At 38.7% G+C, this 26,790-nt stretch overlaps 1 protein-coding gene across 1 annotated transcript; it reads right to left on the bottom strand.

Moving 5' to 3' along the window:
• Positions 1-2,462: 2,462 nt before the first annotated feature.
• On the bottom strand, positions 2,463-25,504 carry LOC127416438 (opsin-5-like). The gene is made up of 6 exons (XM_051655803.1): positions 25,366-25,504; positions 10,833-10,917; positions 6,418-6,580; positions 4,957-5,084; positions 4,272-4,606; positions 2,463-3,101 (listed from the first exon to the last, which is right to left on the bottom strand). The coding sequence occupies exons 1-6, from the start codon at positions 25,381-25,383 to the stop codon at positions 2,463-2,465; spliced, it is 1,368 nt and encodes a 455-aa protein (XP_051511763.1). The 5' UTR covers positions 25,384-25,504.
• Between the last annotated feature and the right edge of the window lie 1,286 nt (positions 25,505-26,790).

Below are 26,790 nucleotides of genomic sequence, written 5' to 3' on the forward strand. Positions count from 1 at the left end.
GTAAGTATTAGTAATGAGTTGTAGAATAAGGTTATGATAGTACATGTTCTTATTTTGCCCTTTTTTTTTTTTTTTTTTTGTGCTATAATTCTTTAAAAAGGTGTTTAAGACCCCAGAAAATGGCTTGGCAAGTGCAGCTTTCTTTCCTGTGTTGATGTATTTCATATTGAAACAGAAAGTTGAGATGGGACATAATGAAGGGTTTGTCCCTATACATTATACAGGCAATAGCCTCCAATTAAGATTTTCTACTTGCTATTTCTAGTCATACAGAGGTGGTATTAGGGGATGGGACATTTTCATTGTAGAGAGTATTTTATTCTACAGAAATCTGAAAAATATCGAAAGATGAACCATCAAAAATTTTGGTCCATTTTCTTGAAAATGAAAGATTGTGAATTTGAAATGCTTTTTTTTCTAAAAGTCTACACTAGCAAGTAGATGGCCTCAAAGCTAGCAGACATGGACTAAAAGCCACAAAAGTCACATTTTTGAATCAATAAGCAGTACTCAAAGTGAAATTGTTTGTGTTAATATGTAACCCCACCTGCCTGTCTGTGTTTAACACTTGGAAATTGAGAAAACAGACTGAGGCATTAAAGACATTATGTAGTTCTTCTTTATTTTATTTAATCACATTTGATTTTTAGCTTAAAAAACAATCTGAGTCTTAATTTTTGCAACTGAGGCTTGTCCAGTTTAAAATGTCCATCAGCACCACAAAAGCAGCACCACAAGTTGAAATTTATACTTGGCATTAGCAAAGTCCTTTTTCCAATCATGCAATAAATATCTCTTTTGTTTAAAAAACTCTGAGACATTAGCCACAGTTAAAGGGCTTATCTTAAATGAATAGTCCACCAAAAAATGGAATTCTCTCATCATTTACTCACCCTTATTCCATCACAGATGTGTATGACTTTCTTTCATCTGCTGAACTCAAATTAAGATTTGTAGAAGAATTTCTCAGCTCTTTTGGCCCAACAATGCAAGTGAATGGGTGCCAAAATTTTGAAGCTCCAAAAATCACATAAGTCAGCATTAAAGTAATCCATAAGACTCCAGTGGTTAAATCAATGTCTTCAGAAGTGATATGGTCTAGGTGAGAAACAGATAAATATTTAAGTCCTTTTTTACAATAAATTCTCCTCCCTGCTCAGTCAATCTCCACTTTAACTTTCACATTCTTCTTCTTGTGTGTTTGGTTATTCACATTCTTCATGCATATCACCCCCTACCTTTCTCACCCACACCTATCATATCACTTTTGAAGATCTGGATTAAAACACTGGAGTCGTTTTTATTTTTTAATGATATCTTTATGTGCTTTTTGGAGCATCAAAATGTTGGCACCCATTCACTTGCATTGTATGGACCTACAAAGCTGAAATATTCTTCTAAAAATCTCCATTTGTGTTCTGCAAAAAAAAAAGAAAGTCACACACACATTAATATATATTAATTATATATATATAATTAAATAAAGTTGGTAAATAAATAGCTACCAAAATACTTTTGATTGGAATTATGATAATGCATTTGATAAATAAAAAGCATATGATATATTACTTTCAAAAAAGTGCCTTGATCAGATATGATCTTCTCTAGCTACTGAATGAGGTTGACAGTGCAATATAACTTATACAAAAAGAATCAGTAATGGAGAGACTGTAAATCAGTTCAGAGATGAATAAAAAAAAAAAAAAAGAAGAAGAAGAAATATAGGCTTATTCTCTATGCAAATTTTGAGAAGATCAGAAATGAAAGTGAAAACATGTTTAATATAATATAATTCACATTTTAAATAGTTTTTGGGATATTGAGTCCATTTCCCCGATTTTTAAAGGAATCACACAAGATACACTATACAAGAATTCTCAAACTAAATATATGTTGATGACTCATCTTGTAGCCATCTTGTAAATGCAAGTTCTTTTAAAATCGTCCAAGGAGACCAATTATATAATTATGCATAGTGACACAACATGGGTGTGCATGGATACAAACATGGTCATTGGTCTAAATAGACTAGAGTCCTGTTCACTGTTTAGTGGGTTTAGCAGCTCTGGTTTGGTAATGGGTAACAGATGCATGAGACAAACCCAGTTTATTGAATGCCACAATACATCCACCCATCTACAACTATTCCCTCAGTAGGTAGCAAGCAAGACAAATTCAAGGACATGCATGACACACTGATTTGTTTAAAAATTCTTTGTGATAAAAAAAACTAAAATAACCCAAAATATTGTTTTAGTTGTCCATATGAAACCTCTGTTTTACAAAAACATAACATTAAAAAACAATCAGTGAAATCTTTTACAGACACATCAACATACAGTACACACACACAAATATTTTTTCTTAGTTGAGGCATATGTAATGTTACTTATTATGTGCATACAAATGCACTTAAACACACACATACTGTTTAAACACATACCCATGCATATGCCCAGTTCTTATGGTTTGGCGTTTTTGGCAGCTTTGCTGTGTGCAGGCACCGTTTCCAAGGTGATCTCCAGACTGTCAATCTCTGAGCATTTCTGCCCCCTAACGATCACTCGCACAGACTTTTTCCCTTCCATTGATAGGCTCTTTGGTCTCTGCTCTTTAACCACTCTGGGTCCTCGTTCTAGCTCAGGCTCCAATTCCTGCTCAGTGCTGTCCTGAAGAGACAACTGCACAGTGTTTACGTTGACCAGACAGTGGCGTGGGTAGTGCTTAAACTGCTCGAACAGGTCATTGCACCTCTCACAAGGGCAGTGACATGGGCCTACGGGTCCCCCCAAAGACTCAGAGATGGGCTGGCTTTGTCGCCACAGGGGCCGCAGACTGCAGCATGAAAAGCATTTGCACAGGCAGTGGTGCATGCAAACCCCATGCAGGGAGTGCATGTCCTTGCAGAGGAGGTGGCGGAAATTGGGTTTAAGTAAGAGGTAAATGAGGGGGTTATAAAGGGTGGAGGATTTGGCAAACAGGGCAGGTACAGCAAAGGCCAGGGGTGAGATGTCCTCGAAATGGCCAAATGCCGCCCACATAGACACCAGTGCATATGGACTCCATGCAGTGAAGAAGCCTATACACACCGCCACACTGAGCTAGGGAAAGAGGGAGAAAGAGGATGCAAGAAAGAAGTGTGACAAAGAAAGAAGCACTATTTATAGAAACTTTATGTGCATGTAGTAGTCAAACGTTTGGACAAATCTCCTCAGTCTTTATTATTACTGTTTTCCACATTTTAGAATAAGTGTTAAGTAATCAAAATTATGAAACAACACAAATGAAAGTATGGATCATATTTTAGCTTCTTTAAAGTACCTATCCTTTTGTCAAGATTTCAGTTCTGAACACTCGAAGCAATCTCTCAACCAACTTTGTGAGGCACCACCTGAGATGCTTTTTAACCCGTAATCACTGTTTGGGTCATTTTTTACCCGAATTATTATTATTATTATTATTATTATTATTATTATTATTATATATATATATATATATATATATATATATTGTTTTTTTAAAGGGTTTCCTTAATCTGAGCGGTACAAGGCTTGGTGACTTTTCTTAAACTTGCCACCAGAATACAAAACAATTGGTAGTCTAGGTGGTTTTTATCAATCAGCCTCAATGCAGAACACACACACACACGAAGAAATGAATGGGTGAGACAATAACAGAGCAATTTTTTATTTATTTTTTTGAATTTTGTCAAATAAAAATCAATCAGCCACAATGCAGAACACACACAGAAATGAAGGGGTGAGACTATAACAAATCCTCAATGCAGAAAACACAGTATAAGGTATAAAATACCATAAAATCCCAAAAGAAATGCAAGAGAGTTATTACATTTCTTTAAAAATAAAAAAAGGGGTGGGGCCCACATTTCAGGTTCTCTACAGATAAAAGGTTGAACAGTATTGAAGGAGTTTCCATGTATTCTGAACACTTTGGCTGTTCCTTCACCATCCGGTCTAACTCATTCATTTATATAGTTTTTCATAAAGAGCATTTGATTGGACAAAACTTGTTGTACAAGATGAGTCATCAATATTTTTGTCTGTTTTCTCTGTTTGAGGAAGGCTGTTCATTTTAAATATGTCTGTCTGCTGAAAATGAATGTGTAGGAGTACACTAGCATAAAGATATGTACCTCAAAGCTAATAGACATGGAACTCTAATTTTGATTTCATGTAGTCTTTTAGCATAAGCCTTTATATGAAAAGGGTTTTAAGACCATGACTGATAGTATACATCTGTGCATTTCTCACCTTCACTATGATGGTCTGGATGTTGCCCATGCGTGTCTGTGCTGAGATGTGTTGCTCTACTGCTCTGCGGGACTCTCGGACTGTGAGCAGTATGCGTGTGTAGGAGACGATGATAATGCCACAGGGCAGCAGGTAGCAGGCGATGAAGAGCACAGTTATGTAGGAGCGGGCAATGGAGTCATGATTGGACCAGGCCCAGTCGATACAGCAGGCCGTGCCATAGGGTTCGGGACCATATTCCCCCCAGTGAGCGAGGGGGGAGCATGCGAACACGAGAGCATAGGCCCACGCGCATGCTATTAGCACACGACCATGTTCATAGCTGAAACTTTTACCTAAATACACACATGCATACACATTTTCATAGTTAATGGCTGCAAATGTAATTGGTATCACTACCTAATAACTGAGTACAAGTGTTTTTACTTAAGTTTATTTAGTCATGTTAAATAATATTTTTAAGTTGAATCAGTTCATTTAGATGTTATACAAGCAAATTTTTTAGGTTACTGGTTATTAAACATGTTTTTATAATGCATCTCTATACAAGGGCTTTCCGCACTGTATATGTTAGTTGGTTTTAATTCATTCTTTTTAAAAACGTTTGCTCACAGATTTAACGCACATATACATGGGTACGGCATGGATAATAAATGAGGCCCAATGTGTATGTGTGTGTGTATACCGTGAAGTGGATAGCAGACTTTTAGACAACAAACAATGCTGAGTATAGTGAGAGTGGTCAGTGAGCAGATCCCGAATAAAACACCACAGAAGGCATAGATTACACACACTGTCCTTCCATACAGCCACCTGCAAACACAAACAGCACTGTTCAAAATAAAGCTTCATAGGTTCTTTGCAGCATCTTGCACAGTGTGTACACTGGAAGCAACATACAAAGCAAGCTGATCACTAAGGTCCCCTGGCCACTCTGTGCATTTATTGGGGGAATGGGAACGCCATAGATATGTCCAGTGCAGGAACATACTCCAGCCCTTTTCACGCATATGATGCGGTTTCAGTAAATAAAGTAATTTAATTTTAGACGGATAGGAAAAGAATGTGACATCAAAAAGAGAACAGGGTGTCCGTCCACTGAAGGAGCTTCACTGGTGCTTGCAGTGTAGACAGCTGTAATGGCAGTGATCTTGTTTTGAAGCATCGAGACGTGCAAGTGTGTCCAGTGTAGACACAGTGTTAGGTAAAGCAAGGAACCCTCTTCTTAACAAGAACCAGTTTTCTCTCACGGTTCTTGAGGTGGCTATATGGTTCTTGGAAGATTAAAAACCAATACAGTTCTTGATGTTACATTCTTTCTTCAGATCAGCATAGTGATGTCTAGGTTCTTTAAACACCAGTACAGATGGTTTTCTAAAGAAATAGAGAATAAAGCTCTTTGTGGAACTTCAAAATGTTTTTTTTTTTTTTTTTTTTTTTGTCTGGAAAGAAAGAAAGAAAGAAAGAAAGAAAGAAAAAGAAAGAAAGAAGTCTGACTAATGGGAATTCAGATGCAGTGTGAAGTCACTTGAAGATAAGTGCTTGTAATTGTCATTCTTAACCACAGTATGGGGCAAAGGACAGTTTAATCTTGATGGCAGTGGTCTGGATTTATGTGTGAGATGTGTTCTAGCTGTGATACACAGTTGCTCTGTGAACGAGCAATTGGATTTGGCCTGTCACTCAAATGAGTGTATATATGAAAACTCAATATTCATTATATACAGTAGGCGATCAATACTGATCTGCATCTGCTTTGATTCTGAAGTGTGGAGACACTTCAGAATCATAAGTGTGCCATAAGGATTTTTTTTTTCTTCAAATGTAACTGCTATATACTGTTGGCACCAAGAAAGTGGCTCCTCGTGAGTCATACTTGTTTAACAACACCCAAGTAATTAGTTGTTAGAACATTATAGGCAAAGAACATGGGTCAAAGGACAATGCCAACATGGCAGATATACTGTAGTATTTCTAGGAAATTTTACTTCATACTTCATCAACAGTCAACAAGTTCTTCATTGAATTCAGTAAGCAGAGGACTTTGGATCCCCATGTAACCACTCAACTGTCCTCAAAGAACATATTTACTCTTTTCCTGTCTTTTTATTACTTCCTTTTGATTTATGTTTTCTCTTTGTAGTACCTGTGAGCGAGGCTAGAGGTGACGGCAAGGGGGTAGAGGCTGAGGGTCATGCCCAGGTCACTGATTGCCAGGTTAATAATGAAGACCTCTGCTGGTTTTAAGAGGTGCTTCTTCTTGTAGGACACATAAAGCAGCAAACTGTTGCCACAGAGTGAACAAACACCTACAACACAGAAAATCTGGTATGAATACAGTATACTATAACAATCTGAGACCACATTGAAAAACTGGGATTTATTTTTTCCATTAATACATGGAAATGAACACAAAGCATTTTACACACAAATTCTGACATTAAAATGAATAAGAAATATTTAAGATTCAGCACTTATTCTGTCACTAATCAAATGCAAATTAGTGACATTGGCCATCTTAACTCATTGTACAAAAGGTAAGATTTTCTTGCTTTTATTGAAACACACGAGATGCATGGATCATGGGTAGGAAGTCTGCATGCTACATCCCAACAAGTAAGTTAATTATGCCTGAACCAGCTTGGTAGAATAATCACATGGCATGTTCAAGATATGTTGCTAGAAACGATTGTGCAGTGAAAATCAAATATATGACATTCATAATAATAATAATAATAATAATAATAATAAAAATAAAAAAATTGTTGAATGCATGTAGGTAAGCAAATAGTTATTTCCTGAGAAATTAGCAGACTCTATGAATCCTTTTTATTTTAACAAAAAATTATAATTTTACATCATATGGTAATTATTCAATTCTCAATAATATATGTTAAACTTTGCTACACACATGAACTTTGCTCATGAACATATTGTGACCGTGGCAAAATTTCTGCAAAATGCAAAATGCAATTAAGTGCCTTTTAATTGTTTCGCTGCAATTTCCTAGTGAAATGTCCAGCGGGGGGCACCAAAAGCATTGCGTGTTTGGCTGGGCTTGAACTGCAGACTTCCAAGCAATGTCCAACACTCTATGAGATGAGCTCCTGTGCTAGTCATGTTAGATTAAGGTGAGTCTGTAATACCACCTGTTAAAATGTAGTGTTTTTCAGATGATGCGTTATAGTAAAAGTGTTTCAATAGCATAACATAGCAGTGTGTAAGTAACAGTGTGAAAATGTTTATAAAGTCATAATCAGCTGTTGTAGTCATAATGAGTGTGAAAGTGAATAAAACGCACAGTTATTACCTGCCTCAGCTGGTGAGACTACATTATAAGGGACTATCATCAATGTATTTTAAGCTCTATTAAGCAATCTGACGGAAAAAAAAAAAGAAAAAAAAATGGCACTTGGATCTCCTTCTAGAATATGAATCTTGTGCAGTATATTACCAGGAAATCTCATTAAACTTAAACTCATAGTGCCTGAGCCTCAAAATGCTCTCAATCCCTTCTTTAGGAAGGCACGGTGCACACAGATGAAGCCTGTGACCTTGGTTTACCTCCCTACAGTGATAAACTAGGTTAAGCTTTAATGCATGTAACTTTGGTAAGAGTATTGTCATTACTAAAGTATCCCAAGTTCATATGAGGTTTTAATCTCAGACATAAATAATGATCTGATCATATCATATATTGTGGCATTTATGTATAGCTCTAGTTATAGTAGAGGCAATAATAGCTAGAGTTCACAGTATCAAAGTCAAGTCATTTTTATGTGTATATCGCTTTTCACAAAAAGCATTGTTTTTTTACAAAAAATCATGCATTAACAGAAAATGAATCTGAAATATCTATAAAGTCTTTGAGTCATCATTGTGTAGTTTGATTAAATATGTTTGTAAATTGTGTATAAAAATAATTAAATAATAATTGCATTTAGAACCCCAGTGAGCAAGCCGAAGGCTACTGTGGCAAGGAACACAAAACTCCATAAGATGTTGGTTAATGGAGAAAAATAACCTTGGGAGAAACCAGGCTCACTGTGGGGGCCAGTTCCCCACTGGCTAACATCATGAATATAATGCCAATATTAGTAATTTATGTCCAGTGCAAGTCATGGTTTAAAATGATTAAACTAAGTAAGTGTTCAGGGTCAGTGTTTAAACAAAGATTTTGTATGAACTGTAAGATTAATGACTAATGTCTTTGAAGTTCATCTTGGATTAACTGCAGAAGTTCACATAGATGCATTGTCCTTTGTTAGTTGGCTGACGAAGGCTTTTGTCGGCAATTAATTGATAGTCTATGTATTCCATTTTAAGAGTGTATGTGTGAAAAAGTGAGTATGTTGTTAAGATACTGTATTAGGAACAATTTCTTACTGAATGTTGTCATTTATAACTGCTACCAAACGTGGCTTCTCTGTTTTTTTATTGACTGCGATAAGTGCCTTGATATTGATTCGCATAATTTAACATTTTTTAAAAGAAAAATGTCAGATACAAATGCTTAGCAATATCACACTTCATTGCAGCCCACTTAAGAATAACATCCATTTATCACTTTAGGAGCACATTTTACTGAAAACTGAGCTGAAATGTCATTCATTGTTTTTTCTATTCTATAATCTGCTAGCCAGACATCAAGAATGGTTTTATCCTATTAAAGTACATAATGTGGCTGACATATTGCCAAATTCACAATCCAGAAAGAGACAATGGACAATAGGAAAAGAAAAAGAGAACAACAGTGAATGAAAGAGAGAGATCAGGTAGAAGGTCAACACTCTTTATGTTGAAGTAAAAAAAAGGCAATTGGCATTTGGCACGTTATTGTGCTGGCACTCAACCCAACTCCATTGTTTCTGCATGGAATACATCAGTAATTATGATGCTGAAAGTGAACACTTTAATCAACCAATGTCTAATTATTTAATTTAAATAATTTAATTAATCAAGCAGCAATGAGCTATGGAAGCACATAAATAAATAAATAAATAAATAAATAAATAAATTAGACCTAGGAGGGTTGTAAGATGTTCTGTAGTGCTCCACAGACATTTTGTTTCACATTAATAATCAATGAACCCTGTAGCGATCCACAGTGCATTTTAAGTAAAGATTATAACACTTGTGCTTATTAAGGAAAACTGAAGGCAGCACATCAAAACCACTCTGAGCATGGAAAATGCACACTTGCACATGCACAAGCTTTGTGCATAGAAATGGGTGTTACCATCACTTCAACCCCTCAATCACATAGAGAAAGGACGTTTGTGCATGCCAGGGTAAGCTCACACACACAAATCATACACAAAGTACATTAAGCAGCACACACAGGGGCAAATTCACTTTAGCGAATGGTAGCCTTTTTCAGCTAAAACCCTATGTGTTATTCACATACCACCCACAATCAAGGTTAAGAGGCACAATGTGCGTTTGTTCTGCCATACATATTTAAATTAAGTATTCTTGTCAGCACAAACACACCTCCTTTCCATGTACATAAATTAGGCTTATTATAGAATGTGCTGGATTCACAAAGATCAGCACTATTTGTCTACTACAATTAATGTGGCACTATTACCGCCCATGTAAAATAATGACAAATTAAAGTTTGTTTAAGAGGGACATTTGAGTGCATTTTCTGGTATTTATGAAAACAGAATTTTTTTATTTTGTGTGAGGTGACACAGGTAACAAGAAAAGTACTAAGTATCGGTATCGGGACATCCCTAATAATAATGAACATGCACGTGAATTAAATACTTTTTTGGTCAGTGGGAATACTAAAAAAAATGGCTAAGAAAAATAAAAAACATGAAGTTAGACAATTTTATATGCAACATTTATCAGGAATCTTTTATTAGGATATTGTCTGTTTATTTTCTGAAATGAATTACCCGCTTGAGCCCAATGGAGATTATTTTTATCATCACATAATCTTTTGGTTTCTTTTCCCCCTACATATACACACATATGCATTGTGTCCATTTATACTTTTGTATTATCACATTTGCAATCAGATTGCACACTGGCAATTTTGCAGGCTTGGTTGGGATGTTAACGGATTTGCATAATTCATTTAATAAATCAGGCACTAAAACAACGCATATAGCACATGCAAATAAATGACGCTAACAGCTGGGCACAATTCATTCTTTGTGGAAACTCAGTTAGTACTGGCAGGCTCTGACAAATCAGAAACCAAATCTGTCTCACTTATCTGCATGCATGCACATACATTTGCACATATCTTCACACCATTTAAAACCATGAAACATAATTTAAAAAAAAAAATGCTCTGTAAACCCGTGTACTTTTTCATTCACTCATGTTAAGATCAGAACAGGATACTAACACTCTCAACTGTACCACCATAAACATGTAATTGCCTTTACAGTCTGCTATTGCTCTCAATGGTAGGCATGTATTTGGATTAAATGGAAGCTCTGCACTGAAGGAAGGAAAATGTGTAATTCTGTTACGGTCCATAAAACAAGCTTGATGCGAACTCACAGACACCAGATGAATAAATAAATTAATTTACTCTCTTACCAAACAGGGAGTAAACCACACCCACTGTGATGTCAGCAGCCACTGGGATGCTGGACTGGAAGGTGCTGTTATCCAGTTCTTGCATCTGCAACACACACACACACACACACACACACACCTCTCAATGTAGTGTCAGTATATATAATTGCTACATATACTGTACATGCAGTTAATACAGATACAAAAAAATAAAAATAAATATTAGATGTAAAAAGTACATATACCAGTGTTTCCAAGTTTTCAGTGAATGTTTATTAGATTTAATGATTTAATGCATAATGATACAGATTTGATGCTGATGGATTTTGACTGGGAAGCAGGTCTTTAATTGAAATAAAATGATCCATAGAGTTAATTTTTTATTTAGGCCTTACTTTGTGATAATGTTTGTTTTCATATGGCTCATTAATTGATTTTAAATGACCAGATGTATATTTGACATATTTTTTTTTTTTTAAGGAAATATTTGAAAGAAAATGCATTGTTTTATATACAGTGCTGTAAAGAAGTATTTGCCCCCATCCTGATTTCTTCTGTTTTTGTGTATTTTTCATACTAAATTGTTTTGATCTTCAAACGAGATATAACATAAAACAAAGTCAACCTGAGTAAACACAAAATACAATTTTCAAATATATATACACTGGCGGCCAAAAGTTTGGAATAATGTAGAGATTTTGCTGTTTCGGAAGGAAATTGGTACTTTAATTCACCAAAGCGGCATTCAACTGACCACAAAGTATAGTCAGGACATTACTGATGTGAAAAACAGCACCATCACTATTTGAAAAAAGTCATTTGTGATCAAATCTAGACAGCAGCCATCACTCCAACACCTTATCCTTGAGTAATCATGCTAACTTGCTAATTTGGTACTAGAAAATCACTTGCCATTATATCAAACACTGCTGAAAGCTATTTGGTTCATTAAATGAAGCTTAACATTGTGTTTGTTTTAGAGTTGCCACAGTATACAATAGACTGGCATGTCTTAAGGTCAATATTAGGTTTTATTAAAAATGGCAAAAAGAAACAGCTTTCTCTAGAAACTTGTCAGTCAATCATTGTTTTGAGGAATGAAGGCTATACAATGCTTGAAATTGCCAAAAAACTGAAGATTTCATACAAAGGTGTACACTACAGTCTTCAAAGACAAAGGACAACTGGCTCTAACAAGGACAGAAAGAGATGTGGAAGGCCAGATGTACAACTAAACAAGAGGATAAGTACATCAGAGTCTCTAGTTTGAGAAATAGACGCCTCACATGTCCTCAGCTGACAGCATCATTGAATTCTACCCGCTCAACACCAGTTTCATGTACAACAGTAAAGAGAAGTCTCAGGGGTGCAGGCCTTACGGGAAGAATTGTAAAGAAAAAGCCACTTTTGAAACAGAAAAACAAAAAGAAAAGGTTAGAGTGGGCAAAGAAACACAGACATTTGACAACAGATAACTGGAAAAGAGTGTTATGGATCTTAACCAGTTTGAGCTTTTGTGGGATCAGCTAGACTGTAAGGTGCGTGAGAAGTGCCCAACAAGACAGCCACATCAATGGCAAGTGCTACAGGAAGCGTGGGGTGAAATGTCACCTGAGTATCTGGACAAACTGACAGCTAGAATGCCAAGGATCTGCAAAGCTGTCATTGCTGCACGTGGAGGATTTTTTGATGAGAACTCTTTGAAGTAGTTTAAGAATACATTGTATATGGACATATACAATGTATTACACTATACATTGTGTTTAGCTGAATGCCACTTTGGTGAATAAAAGTACCAATATCTTTCCATAAGATCAAAATCTGTACATTATTCCAAACTTTTGGCCGCCAGTATACATTTTTTATTGAAGCAAAAAGTTATCCAACACCTATATCATCCATGTGAAAAACCAACTTCCCCCTTAAACAAAATAGCTGGTTGTACCACATTTAGCAGCAACAACTGCAACCAAATGCTTCCGATCAGTCTTTCACAACGCTGTGGTGGAATTTTGGCCCACTCTTCTTTGCAGAACTGCTTTAGTCCAGCCACATTGGAGGATTTTCTAGCATGAACTGCCCGTTTAAGGTCCTGCCACAGCATCTTAATCAGGTTTAAGTTAGGACTTTGACTAGGCCACTCCAAAACTTTAATTTTGCTTCTTTTGAGCCATTCAGAGGTGGACTTACTCCTATGCTTTGGATCATTGTCTTGCTGCATAATCCAGTTGCGCTTGAGCTTCAACTCACGGACTGATTACCGGACGTTCTCCTTCGCGATTTTCTGGTAGAGAGCAGAATTCATGTTTCCCTTTACTCCAAGTCGCCCTGGCCCTGAAGCAGCAAAGCATCCCCACGCCATCACACTACAACCACCATGCTTGACCGTAGGTATGATGTTCTTTTTGTGGAATTCTGTGTTTGATTTACGCCAGATGTAACGGGACTCCTGTCTTCCAAACAGTTCCACTTTCGACTCATCAGTCCACAGAACATTCTCCCAAAAGGATCATCAAGGTGTGAATTGGCAAAATTCAGACGAGCCTTGATGTTCTTCTGGGTTAGCAGTGGTTTTCGCCTCGTCACTCATGGATGGCATTTTTTATCGATGCGAGAGAGGCCTGTAGTTCCTTGGATGTTGCCCCTGGCTTTTTTTTTTTTGTGACTTCCTGGATTAGTCATCGCTGTGCTTTTGAAGGAATTTTGGAAGATCGGTCACTTCTGGGAAGGTTCACTACTGTGCCCAGTGTTCGCCATTTGGAGATAATGGCTCTCACTGTGGTTCTTTGGAGTCCCAGAGCCTTTGAAATAGCTTTGTAACCCTTCCCAGACTGATGTAATTCAATCACCTTTTCATCATAATTTCTGGAATTTCTTTCGACCTTGGCATAGTGTGCTACTCGGTGAGACCTTTTAGACAACTTCATACTGCTGAAAAAGGTCTATTTAGGTGCTGATTTTATTGAACAGGGCTGGCAGTAATCAGGCCTCGGTGTGTCTATTCCAGCTGAACCTCATAATGAATGCAGTTTCATAGATTTTGGGATTTAGTAACTAAGGGCAAATACTTTTTCACACAGGCCTAGTTGGTATTGGATAACTTTTTTGCTACAATAAATAACATGATCATTTAAAAACTGTATTTTGTGTTTACTAAGATTGCCTTTGTTTTATGTTAGATTTTGTTAGAATTTTTTAAAACAATTTAGTTTGAGATACACACAAAAACAGAAGAAATCAGGATGGGGGCAAATACTTTTTCACAGCACTGTAGGCTACTGAATACTATGCTTTTTATAATTTCTATGATAATAACTCCCTCACATGGGGGGAAATTCTTTTATTCTGGCTTATTTTGGGTGAGGCCCTTATGTTAGTGAGATCTGGCAACACTGCAAATGGTATATCACACATCCTTAGTACAGAGTACTGCAATTTAAAAAAAGTAAAAATTAAAAAGAACTTTATTAATATTTTTTTTGTTGTTGTTTTTGTTTTTTTGGTTCTAACCAGTTACCATTTGGAAAAGAGTCTGTGGAACGCCGGACACAGAACGAAAAAAATCTGGTTTCTGCTCAGAATGATGAAAAACATATATTTTTAGTTCCTGATGCAAACTAAAAATGTGTCACCTTACAAGTCATGCACTACAGTAAAAGTGCTTTAATGTCAGAAGATAGCAATGTGTGAGGAACAGGGGAAAATTAAGTGTTAATGAACTGGTAATCCACCCTTTTATTTGTTTTTTTTTTGTGTGCGTGTGTGTGTGTGTGTGTGTGTGTTTGTGAAAGTAGATAAAGGTCATTGTTGTTGTAGCAGACTTATCTCACAGTGAAATTGGAAACATTATGTTGACTTTTTTATTGCAAAAATTCAAATAATACAACCAACAAGGCACCAAAATAATATGACAAACATCTCAACTAAGCTGAGCAGACATCAGCATAATGATAAAGGAGGAGAGGGGGGAAAAGTTAAATGAATAAAATACATACTTTTTGCAAACCAAATTTGGGTCTTTCCAAGGCTGCCTCTGTGGCATTCTTCTTTTTCATACATCTCAATGAACTGAAAAACAATTGTACTTTGTTCGAAAAAATATTGAAAACACAGTAGGTTGACTTTTCTTTAGCTAAAAATCGGTCTGTGCTTACCGAAATTCAAAACACTGCCAAAATCGACCATTTTCAACAACTCTTCTAATCTTTATTTTTTGTTTATTTTACTTTAAAATAAATTATCATGCTTTTACTGTTTATGTAGTTATTTTCTAAAAGGCTTTATGCATTTCTGGGAAAATGCAGAATTTGTCAAGTTTCGCAACAATCTTCATCATGTTTACACTTATATTGGTATTGGGAAGCTCACATAACTGTTTTGGGAGAAAAAAAATCATGTATCAATATATGTATATGTTTTTACATATAATTTTTTTTCTTAGCACAAAGTATAACAAAAAATATGGTGAGATGTTATAACGATTGCCATAACTTTCTATGCATTCAAGCAAATCAAACCATAACAAATAAAGCTAACTGTTGACCACTCCAAGTTTTTAATGTGGATAAAAACCTCACCCCAGCAGAACAGTAAATACTTCATAATGAAATGAAGTCAATGGTATTGCAATTATTAGTGCCTCTTAATCATTACACATATTGTACTCAAATAGTACAACGAAGCTTAACATGATCTATTTAAAAAACAGAGACACACCACAAATATACTGTAGGAATGAAGGATTATGAATGCTATGTTGAAAAATAAATCACCAAATGCTTAACCTGTTGGACATCAGATCTAGGGTGATAGCTCTAGTCTAGACGGATGACTTGTACATCATTTCAGAAAGCATTTTGGCATTCTAGCTCCATCATTCTCAGTAATCTCCTTTTCAATGAATCCGGTGTACATAATAAATCTTTTCTCTGAAATTGTATAGAAATGTGTGTGTGTGTGTCCTGTAGTGCCTTTGAGCAGCATGCAAGATTTACTGGTAGTGCATAACGTTGAGTACAGTCATTTGCTTTTAAAAAACAAACAAACAAAGTTGTATTCAGTCTTTAACTTTCATTGGCTGGATTACCAGGATATTTTGAATCACATCTGTGTAAAAACATATCTCTCTTTTTTCCTTTCATCCTTGCCTTTTTCGCTCACACACATGCACATGTATGCACACGCATGCACACACACACACACACACACAGCATACTGATCAGCTGTGGACTCAGGGTATGTGAGCAAAAGGCTGAGTCAGCACATTCAAACTGTTGTGCATTTGCCTCTATGGAAAGTGATAATCTCAGACCTACTCCACATTCTTTTTTGAAAATCCATTCTATGACAAAAAGGTTTTATGTTTTATATATAAGCAAACTGACAGGTCTTCCATAAGACCCACAATTCAAAGAACTACGTATAAACTGCAGAAAGGAACAAAGATCCAGTTTTACCAATGTAGTTTTTGTATCACCTAATATTTTTCAGCCACTCTCTCTTTATAGAGACATAATTGTATTGAGATACAGATAAACTAATTTCACAAAAGTAAACTACTTTGTGAATCATATTCTGCTTATATACGCACACCAAATTAATTCCTCATTACTAAGGATATATGAAAGAGTACACACTTGCTGTGTGATGGGACTACGAATGTCTCATTAAGCATTACATATTTCATGACACTCACTCTTATAATGCCCTGTTGGCATGATGACATCTTTCTTTAGGGTTTAACCAATTGATTTACATGACCTTTCCAGTCAATTATGATTACTGGATAAAAAATATATATGAAAAAAAAAAAAAAGATATATATATATATATATATATATAAAACCAGAAGTGCTGTACAATTAAAAAAAGCAAGAAAAAATAGATATGATTTAAAATAGAACAACACTTAACCTGGGAAAAAAAAAAAAAAAAAAAAGGCAAAAAAAGCAAAAAAAAAATTATTAGAAGAGAAATGACCATGACTTTGAAGTTTGAAATGCTGTATAACCACAGAGAGTATTAAAAGCTATGGAATAAAAATTAGCCTTCAGGTGATGAATCATTTAGATTTATCTTTAAACTTGTTTGACTGATTCATTGAAAAGAACTATTACAAAAGAGCGATTTTCTCACAAATCGAAACAATTGTGGCCTGTGTGAGCAAGTTTTACTCTACACAAGCTCTACACAGGAGCAATATCTAGCCTTTCTTTCCAGGACTGGACATTTTTTAAATTGTCTTATTCTTCCAACTTCACGCACGCACACACACACACACACACGTTGGGTTTTCATGTTTTATGAGGACTCTCCATAGACATAGTGGCTTTTATACTGTACAAACTTTATATCCTATTCCCTAACCCTACCCCTAAACCTAATCCACACAGAACATTTTCTACATTTTTACATTTTCAAAAAGCGTCATTTAGTATGATTTTAAGCTGTTTTCCTCATGAGGACCAACTGATTGTCCCCACAACGTCAAAAATGTCAGGTTTTACTATACTTGTGGGGACATTTGGTCCACACAATGTAGGGAATACCTGGACACACACACACACACACACACACTTGGTATTTTCATTGCAGAGAAAATGTTATTACTTACACCAGCTATTCACACTGCCAATGGGTGGTAAGGTTTGCATTAAACCCCTGTGTCAAATGTAATAACCAAGTGAACAAATTAACTAAACTATGAAATATCTTTACTCCACAGCTGTAGTATAAGATTATTTAAAAGTACTGCCTTAGGTATCTATAAGTTCCCTCTTTCCTATTAAAAAACAAAAAGCAACACCACACACACACACACGGAACGTGTGCTTGTGAAAGCCGTTTTCTCATTCTCATCAGATTTTAAAAGACTGATGCAAACTAAGGAATAATCAGGACAGTTACTGACAATGCTGACAGCTTATACTGACAATTGTGTTAAGCTGACGAATGTTCGCAGCTCAAACTGACACATGCGACAGAACTCTTTGTAAAACTCAATTCAAGGGTATACTCCAATAATCCCAAAAAATTCAGACATCTATACACAGTGATAAATCAGAGAATGCCTCTAAATGGTGTTGCAATGTCAGCATATAATAAGCAACTTTGGGCACATTTTGTCATGAAGTCGGTTATAAATGACAGTTGTGGGTTTTTGTGCCCCAAAGCCTCCAGTCACCCCTTTCCTTCTTATAAAATGACATGATTGCTTCAGCAATTGTGTTCACCATCTCACATTTGCTTTTCTGACACTATTAGAAACACCCTCCCCCACCCTAGTCAATTTGGAACTTATAGAAGTTTGCCATAGAGCTGCTGCAACACTTTTGATAGACTGGCCATCCCAGCAGTTGGGTTAAGTTAGTTGCGCCTTGCGCCGGTCAGAAAGTCCATTCCGGCGGTCCCGGCCTGTATCGACGATATGAAAAGACACTGGGACAAATCATTCTCCCACCGTGTGTCCATTAAGGGATTTGCATGGCTGGATGTACAGGATTTGGAGGATCTGGAGATGGCCAACCCCCCGACCGTTCACCACAGGGGGACAGAGAAAAGCACCTAGGGTTTTCTGCACCCCCCCCAGAAATCAAAACTTCTCTTCCTCCCTTGGGGAAATGAAGGAGGATGTTGTTTCATCAAAATGGTCCCAGTTCGGTTGGTTCAGTGGTCAGTTTAGAAAATCCACCCCCCAGTGTGAGCAGAGTGGTGGCACAAGTTTCCCCAGTGCCCCCTGAAACATTTAGCTCGCTGTGTGGGTGGAGAGCTGGCACACATGCACAGTGTCTCCGTGGGTCCTGTCCACCGTGGAGAAGGGTAACAGATTTCAGTTCACTGTGAAACCAACAAGTTTCATTGGGGTGGTTATGTCAGCAGCACAGTGGAATCAACTCAGATATTAGAGGAAATATCCTCTCTTTTGAGCAAAAGAGTTATAAGGGTGATTCCGCCACACGAAAGCCAGCAGGGGTTTTATTCCCATTACTTTGTAATCCTCAAGAGAGGGGGAGGTCTCCAACCCATTCTGGATTTGTGGACACAAAACAAACATTTCAGAAAGTACAGGTTCAAAAATTAGTCCTGCCCAAGAAATAAACTATCTGGGCCTCAGGTCGAACTCAGTTCTGTTCTGTGCATTCCTGTCAGAGAAACGCATTGAGTCATTTCACAATTGTATCTCCCTTTTTCAGAGAGGGAGAACTGTTGCTCTCAGGATGTTTCTGAGGCTGCTGGATTTGAGGGCATCAACCATAGCAGTTATTCCCCTGGGGCTGTTGCGAATGAGGGAATTTAATTTCTGGACAGCGATACAGTGTTCACGCCAGTCTTTTCTCAGGGAAGGGACCCCGTTAGGGACGGTTATTCTAAGAAAGGTGGTGACGATGGACATGTGACTCACAGGCTGGGGCGCGGTTTTCGAAGGCAGAACAGTGCGAGGTGTGTGGTCTCTGTCCCTAATGGAGAAACACAGAAATTATCTGGAGCTATTAACAGTGTTTTTAGCTCTGAGACACTTTGTATGTTTCCTCCAAGGCTACCATGTTTTAGTCAGAACAGACAACACTATGGTGGTAGCGAACAAAAAACCAGCTAGGGTGTGTTCATTCACACCAACTTCACAGTCTGGTGCAGAGGTTGATTGTGTGGAGCAGCGCTCACTTTCTGTCATTATGTGTGTCCCATGTCCTGGGGATAATGAACATGGATGCAGATCTGTTGTCCAGGGGAAATCCCATATACGGTAACTGGGCACTTCACCCTCAGGTGGTGAACCAGGTGTGGCAGAGATATGGCCGGGCTGCCGTAGATCACTTTGCATCGCACGAAAATGTGCTGGGGGGACAAAAATGCACCAGTGGGTGTGGATGCTCTAGTGCACCCATGGCCAAACGCGTTAGTGTAGTATACACATTTCCCCTGCTGAGCCTCATCAGGCCGACATTACAGAGGGTGAGGGGATACGTGCATTTACTGATACTAATTGCACCGTATTGGCCGGGGAAACTGTGGTCACCAGAGATAATCCAACTCCTGGTCGACCACCCCTGGCCTCTCCCGTTGTGCAGACACCACCTTTCTCAAGCATGTGGGGAAATATTTCACCCTTCCCCTTACAGGATGGCTCTCTGGGCCTGGCCCATGAGAGGTTGAATCTAAATGCCACTGGGTTACCTCCTAAATTTCTCAAGATAATTCAACGTGCATGGGCGGCCTTGAGTGTTTGAACAATGGTGTGCGTGTAGACAAGTCATTCCATTCCTATGTACAGTGACTGACATTTCATGTTTTCTTAAAGATTTGTTAGACAGGGCCAGAGCCTTTTCTACTGTAAAGGTTTACCTGGCAGGTATTTCGGCGTGTCATGTGAGGCTAGACTTGGGAACGATGGTTCAGCACCCACCGATGTGTTGTTCATGAGAGGTGTGTGATTTTTACACCCGGTTTCTAAACCGCTGGTTCTGTCTTGGGATTTATCAGTGATTTTAGATGCGCTTTCACAGCCTCCTTTTGAACAATTAGAGTGCATTTGCTTTTTTCCCTTAAGATGGCTTTACTGTTGCAGCTCACAAAAGCAAAGCGAGTGAGCTCCATGCTTTGTCAGTACATTCTTCATGTATGCATTTTGCCTCCAGTGTATCAAAAGTAACACTTAAACTTATTCCAGCATTTATCCCTAAAGTAAGCGATTCAACAGGAGCTTGTACATCCGTTGATTTGCTAGCTTTTCATCCGCTGCCTTGAGGAAGCACCAATTGACCACGTCTGTCAGAACAACAGACCAATCACTGTAGCGATCAGGGAGTCCCGCCTCTCTTGCATATAGACCACTGCAGATCGCTGCTGTGCTATTCTCAGCATATCTCTTCACCGCAAGGAGGGTGGTGAGGTACCTCACTTCAGAGAACCGGGGATACAAAAGTTTCGTAATGTTCTCTTTTCAACATTCGTTCAGTATCTCAGTAAGGGATATAGACAACTCCCGTATTGTAGATATGCTGTATGAGACAGACGTAACATCCAAATAATAAAAGGCAGCCTGTAGTATTTAAAAAATGTGTGCAAAGATGCCCAGCTTGCTGCTGCACATATGTCTTTAACTGAAATCCCTCTAAATAAAGCCCAGGAAGCGGCCATACCCCTAGTGTAGTGGGCTCATATTGCTGGCAGCGATTGCAAATTCGCGCTCTTGTAACTCAATACAATTGCATCAACAACCCAGTGGGAGAGACGCTGACAGGAAATGATCAGGCTGGCCATGAAAGGCGGAGAAACTCGCTGTTGACCACCAGGAGGTGGAGGAGCCCACGGTTGACCGCCAGGAGGTGGAGGAGCCCACGGCTGACTGCAAGGAGGTGGAGGAGCCCACGGCTGACCGCCAGGAGGTGGAGGAGCCCACGGCTGATCGCCAGGAGGTGGAGGAGCCAGCTGCTGACCGCCTGAATGCGGAGGAGCCCACAGCTGTCCACCAGGAGGTGCCGGCCATTCCCACAGCAATGCTTCTGACTGTCCAGAAGAAGAGGAGTAGGAGAAGGGCCCCTTCTCCCCAGTCGCTGCCAGCGCTCATGGCCACAGAGGCCATTCCCTAGTCACTGCCAGCACTCTTGTCTGAGGAGGCCGTTGCCCAGTCGCTGCCAGCGCTCATGGCCATGGAGGTTGATCCCCAGTTGCTGCCAGCACTCATGGCCATGAGGCCATTCCCCAGTTGCTGCCAGCACTCACAGCCAAGGCTGTTCCCCAGCTGCTGCCAACATTCATGGCCAAGGAGGCCATTCCCCTGTTGCTGCCAGCGCTCCCGACCATGGCCTCTGCACAGTTTGTCCAGTCCCCTGTCCCCTGATCACTCCCCAGCAGTTGCCGATCTGCCTGCACAGACCGTAGCGGCCGCTGCTCCAGCTGTCCAGTCCCAAGCGGCCAGCCCTACCTCGCCCTTTGTCCGCGGTCACCTCTTATGTTCCCCTTTGCCAGAGAAGCCGTCACAGAACTTCATTCCTGTCCAGCAGCTGCCACGGACTTCACCATCTGTGCTCCACCTCCACAACCCTTATGTCCAAGTCCCTGTGGTCAAGTCTGTCCAGCCTACAGTGGTTGTCACTCAGCCTGATCTCCTACTCTTCCCAGTGGCTGCCATCCAGTCTGTCCAGTCCCAAGTGGCTGCCGCCCTGCCTGATCTCCTACAGTTCCCAGCGCTCAGTCCGTCCAGCCCCCAGGGTCCGGCGCTAGCTCTGCCCATTCCCAGCGTCCGGCACTCAGTCTGCCCATGTCCTTCCTGTCCTTCCTGTCCTTGCCACCCTCCTCTCCACCCTCATTTCCTTCCTCAGGCCTTCTCCCTGGCCGCCGGACTACACCTCCTACCTGAACCCTCCTCCCAGTACTCCGGACCCCGCCCCCTACCTGGATCCACATCCCTGGCCGCCAGAACCTGTCCCTTTCCTGAGGTCCCCTCCCAGGCTGCCAGACTCTGTCCCCTTCCTCAGGCTGCTGGACCCTGCCCAATCACTCAAACCACTCCCTAGTCCCTGTTGGTTCCCTGGGCCCACCTCCTCATCTGCTTGGTATGTCCCTAGCCCCTCACTGGATCTGTCCTGTCTCCCTGGTCATCTTCCCTGTTGGGCTTGGTTCTCTGGCCTCTTCCTTCTCTGATACAACTGTGACACTCTGAGACATGGGTTCTGGTCATTTGATTTTTGCTCTAAAATTTTTATTTTTACTTTATTGATGATTAGGTTTAAGGTTGGGGTTTGAGTTAGGGTGTAGGGTTAATAAAATATGCAGTCCTGTTCACTGTATTACATCATTTACAACTAAAAATACAACTCGCTTTTGGGTGCAGTGCTTCAAATTTCAGTAAGCACAGAATAATTTCAATGGCAGAACTTTCGACCTCCTGTCGTTGAATTTACAGTGCGATCAGTCTGGAAATTACTCACCAAACCGAACCTGACAGTTCTGAATATAAAATCATTATTGCAGGCTTATTGTTTTGACTCTGGTTAAGGCAAGAATGTGGTTTTGAGCATGACAATTTTATGTTATGATTCAAAAAAATATATATATATTTTAGTTCATTTGTAACAAAAAATTAAGTGAGAAATCCTCCATAGTGTCCCTTTAAGCTTATTCTGGTGAGGCAAGTCACTTATATTTGGCCATTTTCAGACCAGGGCCCATATTCACAAAACATCTTAAGGCTAAATGTAGCTCCTAATGTGGAAATTTACGAGCAACTCTTAAAAACGAGGGGCGTGTCACTCCTAATTTTAAGACTCATAAAATTTTCATCTAAGAGTAATTCATGAAGCATTTTAATGCTAAAAGTAGCTCCTAAATCCACGACAGCTTAGAAGTCCTCCTGAGGACTTCTAAATCCCTAAGAGTGATTCACAAATGATCCGAAGCATGCCTGCTGTCATCAGTCCACATTAAAAACAATGTTTTAGAATATTATTCTGACATCAACCTTAGTTATCACCTGAATCACAATTGATTCGATGTAGTTTAACAAAATAACATTATAATATTACATTATAATATTGATATTGACCTTTAAAAAAGGTATCGTCTGAATTGCTGTGTTTTCATGATTGCAAAGTTAGTTATTAGTTATGCAGTTAACTCTCCCACAAACCGAAAAAACCCAATTACACCGGAGTTATATATATCCCATATGAATATATTTCATATGAATGCAGTTCTTTATGCATACATAACCACCCACCCTCCCAACACATACATACTGTGCAAAACTATTCACAGGGGAAAAGTCTGGGGTCTCAGCCTAGCCATCTTTGATTTAATAAAGGAGGTTATACAACGCTATATAAGTCAGATTGATCTGGGCAAAGTCTTCACGGTCCCATCTGATATGCGTTCATAACTCAATATTTATGTATTTCAACCCACTCTCTACAGGACATGCATTCACATCAGTCAACCCACTGTATCTAAACCCAGTGTGCTTTTGTCATTTGTGTTGTACTGTCACAAACAGATTGTCACAAACAGTACTCATTCCATCTTACTAATAAGATGAGAAAACTCCACTTCACATCTCCCTGAATTTAATATGAGATGATAGAAGACTGTTGTGTATTGAGGATTTACTCTACACTTGGCTCTTAGTTTGTTTATTTAGTCCATGTTTATTAGCTTTGAAGCTTAATCTGTTTAAGGTATATATTCCCAACTTTCAGAAGTACACCAGCATATAGATGACTTCAAAGCTAATAAACATGGACCAAAAGCAATTTCTCTTTAAGGAAAACAGACCAAAAATATTGATGACTCATCTTGCACTATACAGATTCTTGTCCAATTAAATACTTTCTGAGAAAGCCCTTCCCTCTAATGCCACCTAACAAGTAGCAAATCATGGTTCATGACTGTGACTTAATTAAAGCCAATTGGCTGTCCCAACTTTTCAATAGGAAATACATCAACACAGGAAAGAAAATGCTCATCATGCAATTTCATGGGATCTTTAATGAGGAATAACTGGCAAATATTTAGATAAGTGATCTACCAACATATATTGTTAGTTTTATAACACATTTAAAATGCATAGAAATAGTTTTTCCATTGTTGATCTTTACATTATTACATTTGGTCTCAAAGAAACAGTCAATATATGATGCCATAAACATGCATGATTATAATAATCTACCTGTCTATGGCATAGGCTACTCATATAAGCATCAATGAAATATAATTTTGAAATGTTGGGCTACAACCTTAAAGCTTTATATAAACAGTAAGTCCCCACTCTCACAAAATGTATAAGACTCGCGCTCACGCAACCGGTACAGATGCGCTCTCGCATGATATACATGCGTTCATGACATTTAACAGAATTATAACGCCATAGAGCTACTGTCTATTAAGATATATATACATATATATATATATATATATATATATATATATATATATATATATATATATAATCACAAATGCCACAAAAGACTGCTACTGTAGCTACCACTGTTCTGTCTAAATCAGGAGAGATAGGGACAGAAAGAGAGTTAGGGCTGGGGAAAAAGGATCATAGTAAAAAAATAAAAAAATAAAAAAATAAATCCAGTTTGGTAAGGAAAAATCTGTTGTAGTATTTTGAATTGCTATTTGCTTTTGGAACGAGTTTCATTAGAGCATTAGGCGCAACATTCAGCCAATAAATGCACAAGCCTGCAGTTTCTTTCATTCCCTAACATGATCAGTCTGTAGAAAAAACGATATCACATCACTTATGAGGGTGGATGACAACCAATCAACAAGTGAATGGGGTATAAACATGTAAAATGTCAACTTGGAGCACAATATGCAAGAAAAGAGCCATAACCACGACAGACACTTTGGTCAACTGCATTCGCTTCAGTGTCACGGCACCAAACTCTCGCCAGTTAACTGCCCCATTGCGCGTTAATTATCCACATGCACTTGCTCATTGGGACACATTTAATTTTATAACTAGGAAAATTCCATCAATGCAAAGCGCGTTCCAAAAATATTTTGATATCTCCTACTCAACATCTCCAAAAATCACCCACACTCCTACCATCAAAGAAGCCGTCATCCTCTCCTCTCCTCGGGAAGACGAAGGGATACCTCCGTTTGATCCGTGATGTATCCGCGGTTCATTTGTTAACACTCCGCAGTCCGGATCCACATCGCGGCGGCACGCGCAATCGAATGGATGCACGTGGGATACCAAAAGCGAGATCAGACCTTCCGGTGATCAGTCCGCGCGCAGTGAGTTTTTGCGCGAGACAGTGCGCGCAAATGCATGCGCAGGTGATCCCAAGTGTGAAGAGGGGTACACCGTGAGTTGTGAATGCCCTCCCTACTCCCCTTGTAAAGGAGCAGTTGTACTGAATGCCTGATGCGCCACACAGTGAGTTCTGTAAAGCCCATAGTCCTTTGACGACAGCGCGCGATCCGAGCAAGGCTACTTTTTATTTTTTCAAAACTGAAGGTGAATAATTCAAATAAGCACACAAAAGAAAGAAAATATTCTTGTTACATTTAACTTCTTTGCTTATATTGAATAGCCTACATGTGGACACAATCTAAAGGGAGGAGGATTTTTACTGTACATGCAATTAATACAATATTTTAGCCTTCAGGATAGTCAGGGATGACCTTTAATTATTCATAACAACAGTCATGCAAACAAACGCTTTCAATTTTTCTCTTCCATACACAACTATGTGAGAGGCGTAAAAATAATATTAATGTGTTATAATTTGCCCGCAAGTATAACCACACTTTTAAAAGTTATGTCCTATAAAAGCTAGGCTATTGAATCAACCTGAATTTCTTTTCGTTACTGAAATAAAAAGGCCAAAAACTAAAAGACATATGAAACCCACACTTTCAGTCCAAATGAATGATTTCATTTCAAATGAATGAAACGCCCAGTTAAAAGCCAATTTAACCGTGCTGGATTTTAACTCGCGCAAGAACGCGCGTGCATCAAACTGCATGTGAGCTCGATTCAATCTGAAGCGCGCGGAATACTCCAGCTGTGGGAAACTGAGCTCGTGGAATTATCCAGTGGCGGGAAGAGTTTACGCAGAGGTTAACCAGGCAACCGTTACTAATCCTTCAACACTCCTCCATCACTAAAGCTGGACTTACCAACAATCCACAACCTACCAACAAATAAAATAAAATAAGAGGATATTCTAACACAGTTGTAAGAAAATGCATTTGCAGCAAGGTAGGAAATGTGAGAAAAGTCCATTTACACCAGAAAAGGAAACAGGTTATGTCAGTTTATTTCTAACTAAAGTCCTTATTTAGAGTAGTGCCATATTTAATTTTTGATGGGAATGAAAACGAGGTTGAAGGATCGATTTACAATCTCTTCCATGGGTTGTACTGTATTTGAAGTGGTGTTGATCGTTCTGCATATTAAAAATTGAAAATACACACTGCCGGCCAAAAGTCTGATTCGGAAGGAAATTGGTACTTTAATTCA

The sequence above is a fragment of the Myxocyprinus asiaticus genome, chromosome 25, assembly GCF_019703515.2.
Source record: "Myxocyprinus asiaticus isolate MX2 ecotype Aquarium Trade chromosome 25, UBuf_Myxa_2, whole genome shotgun sequence".
Lineage (NCBI taxonomy): Eukaryota > Metazoa > Chordata > Actinopteri > Cypriniformes > Catostomidae > Myxocyprinus > Myxocyprinus asiaticus.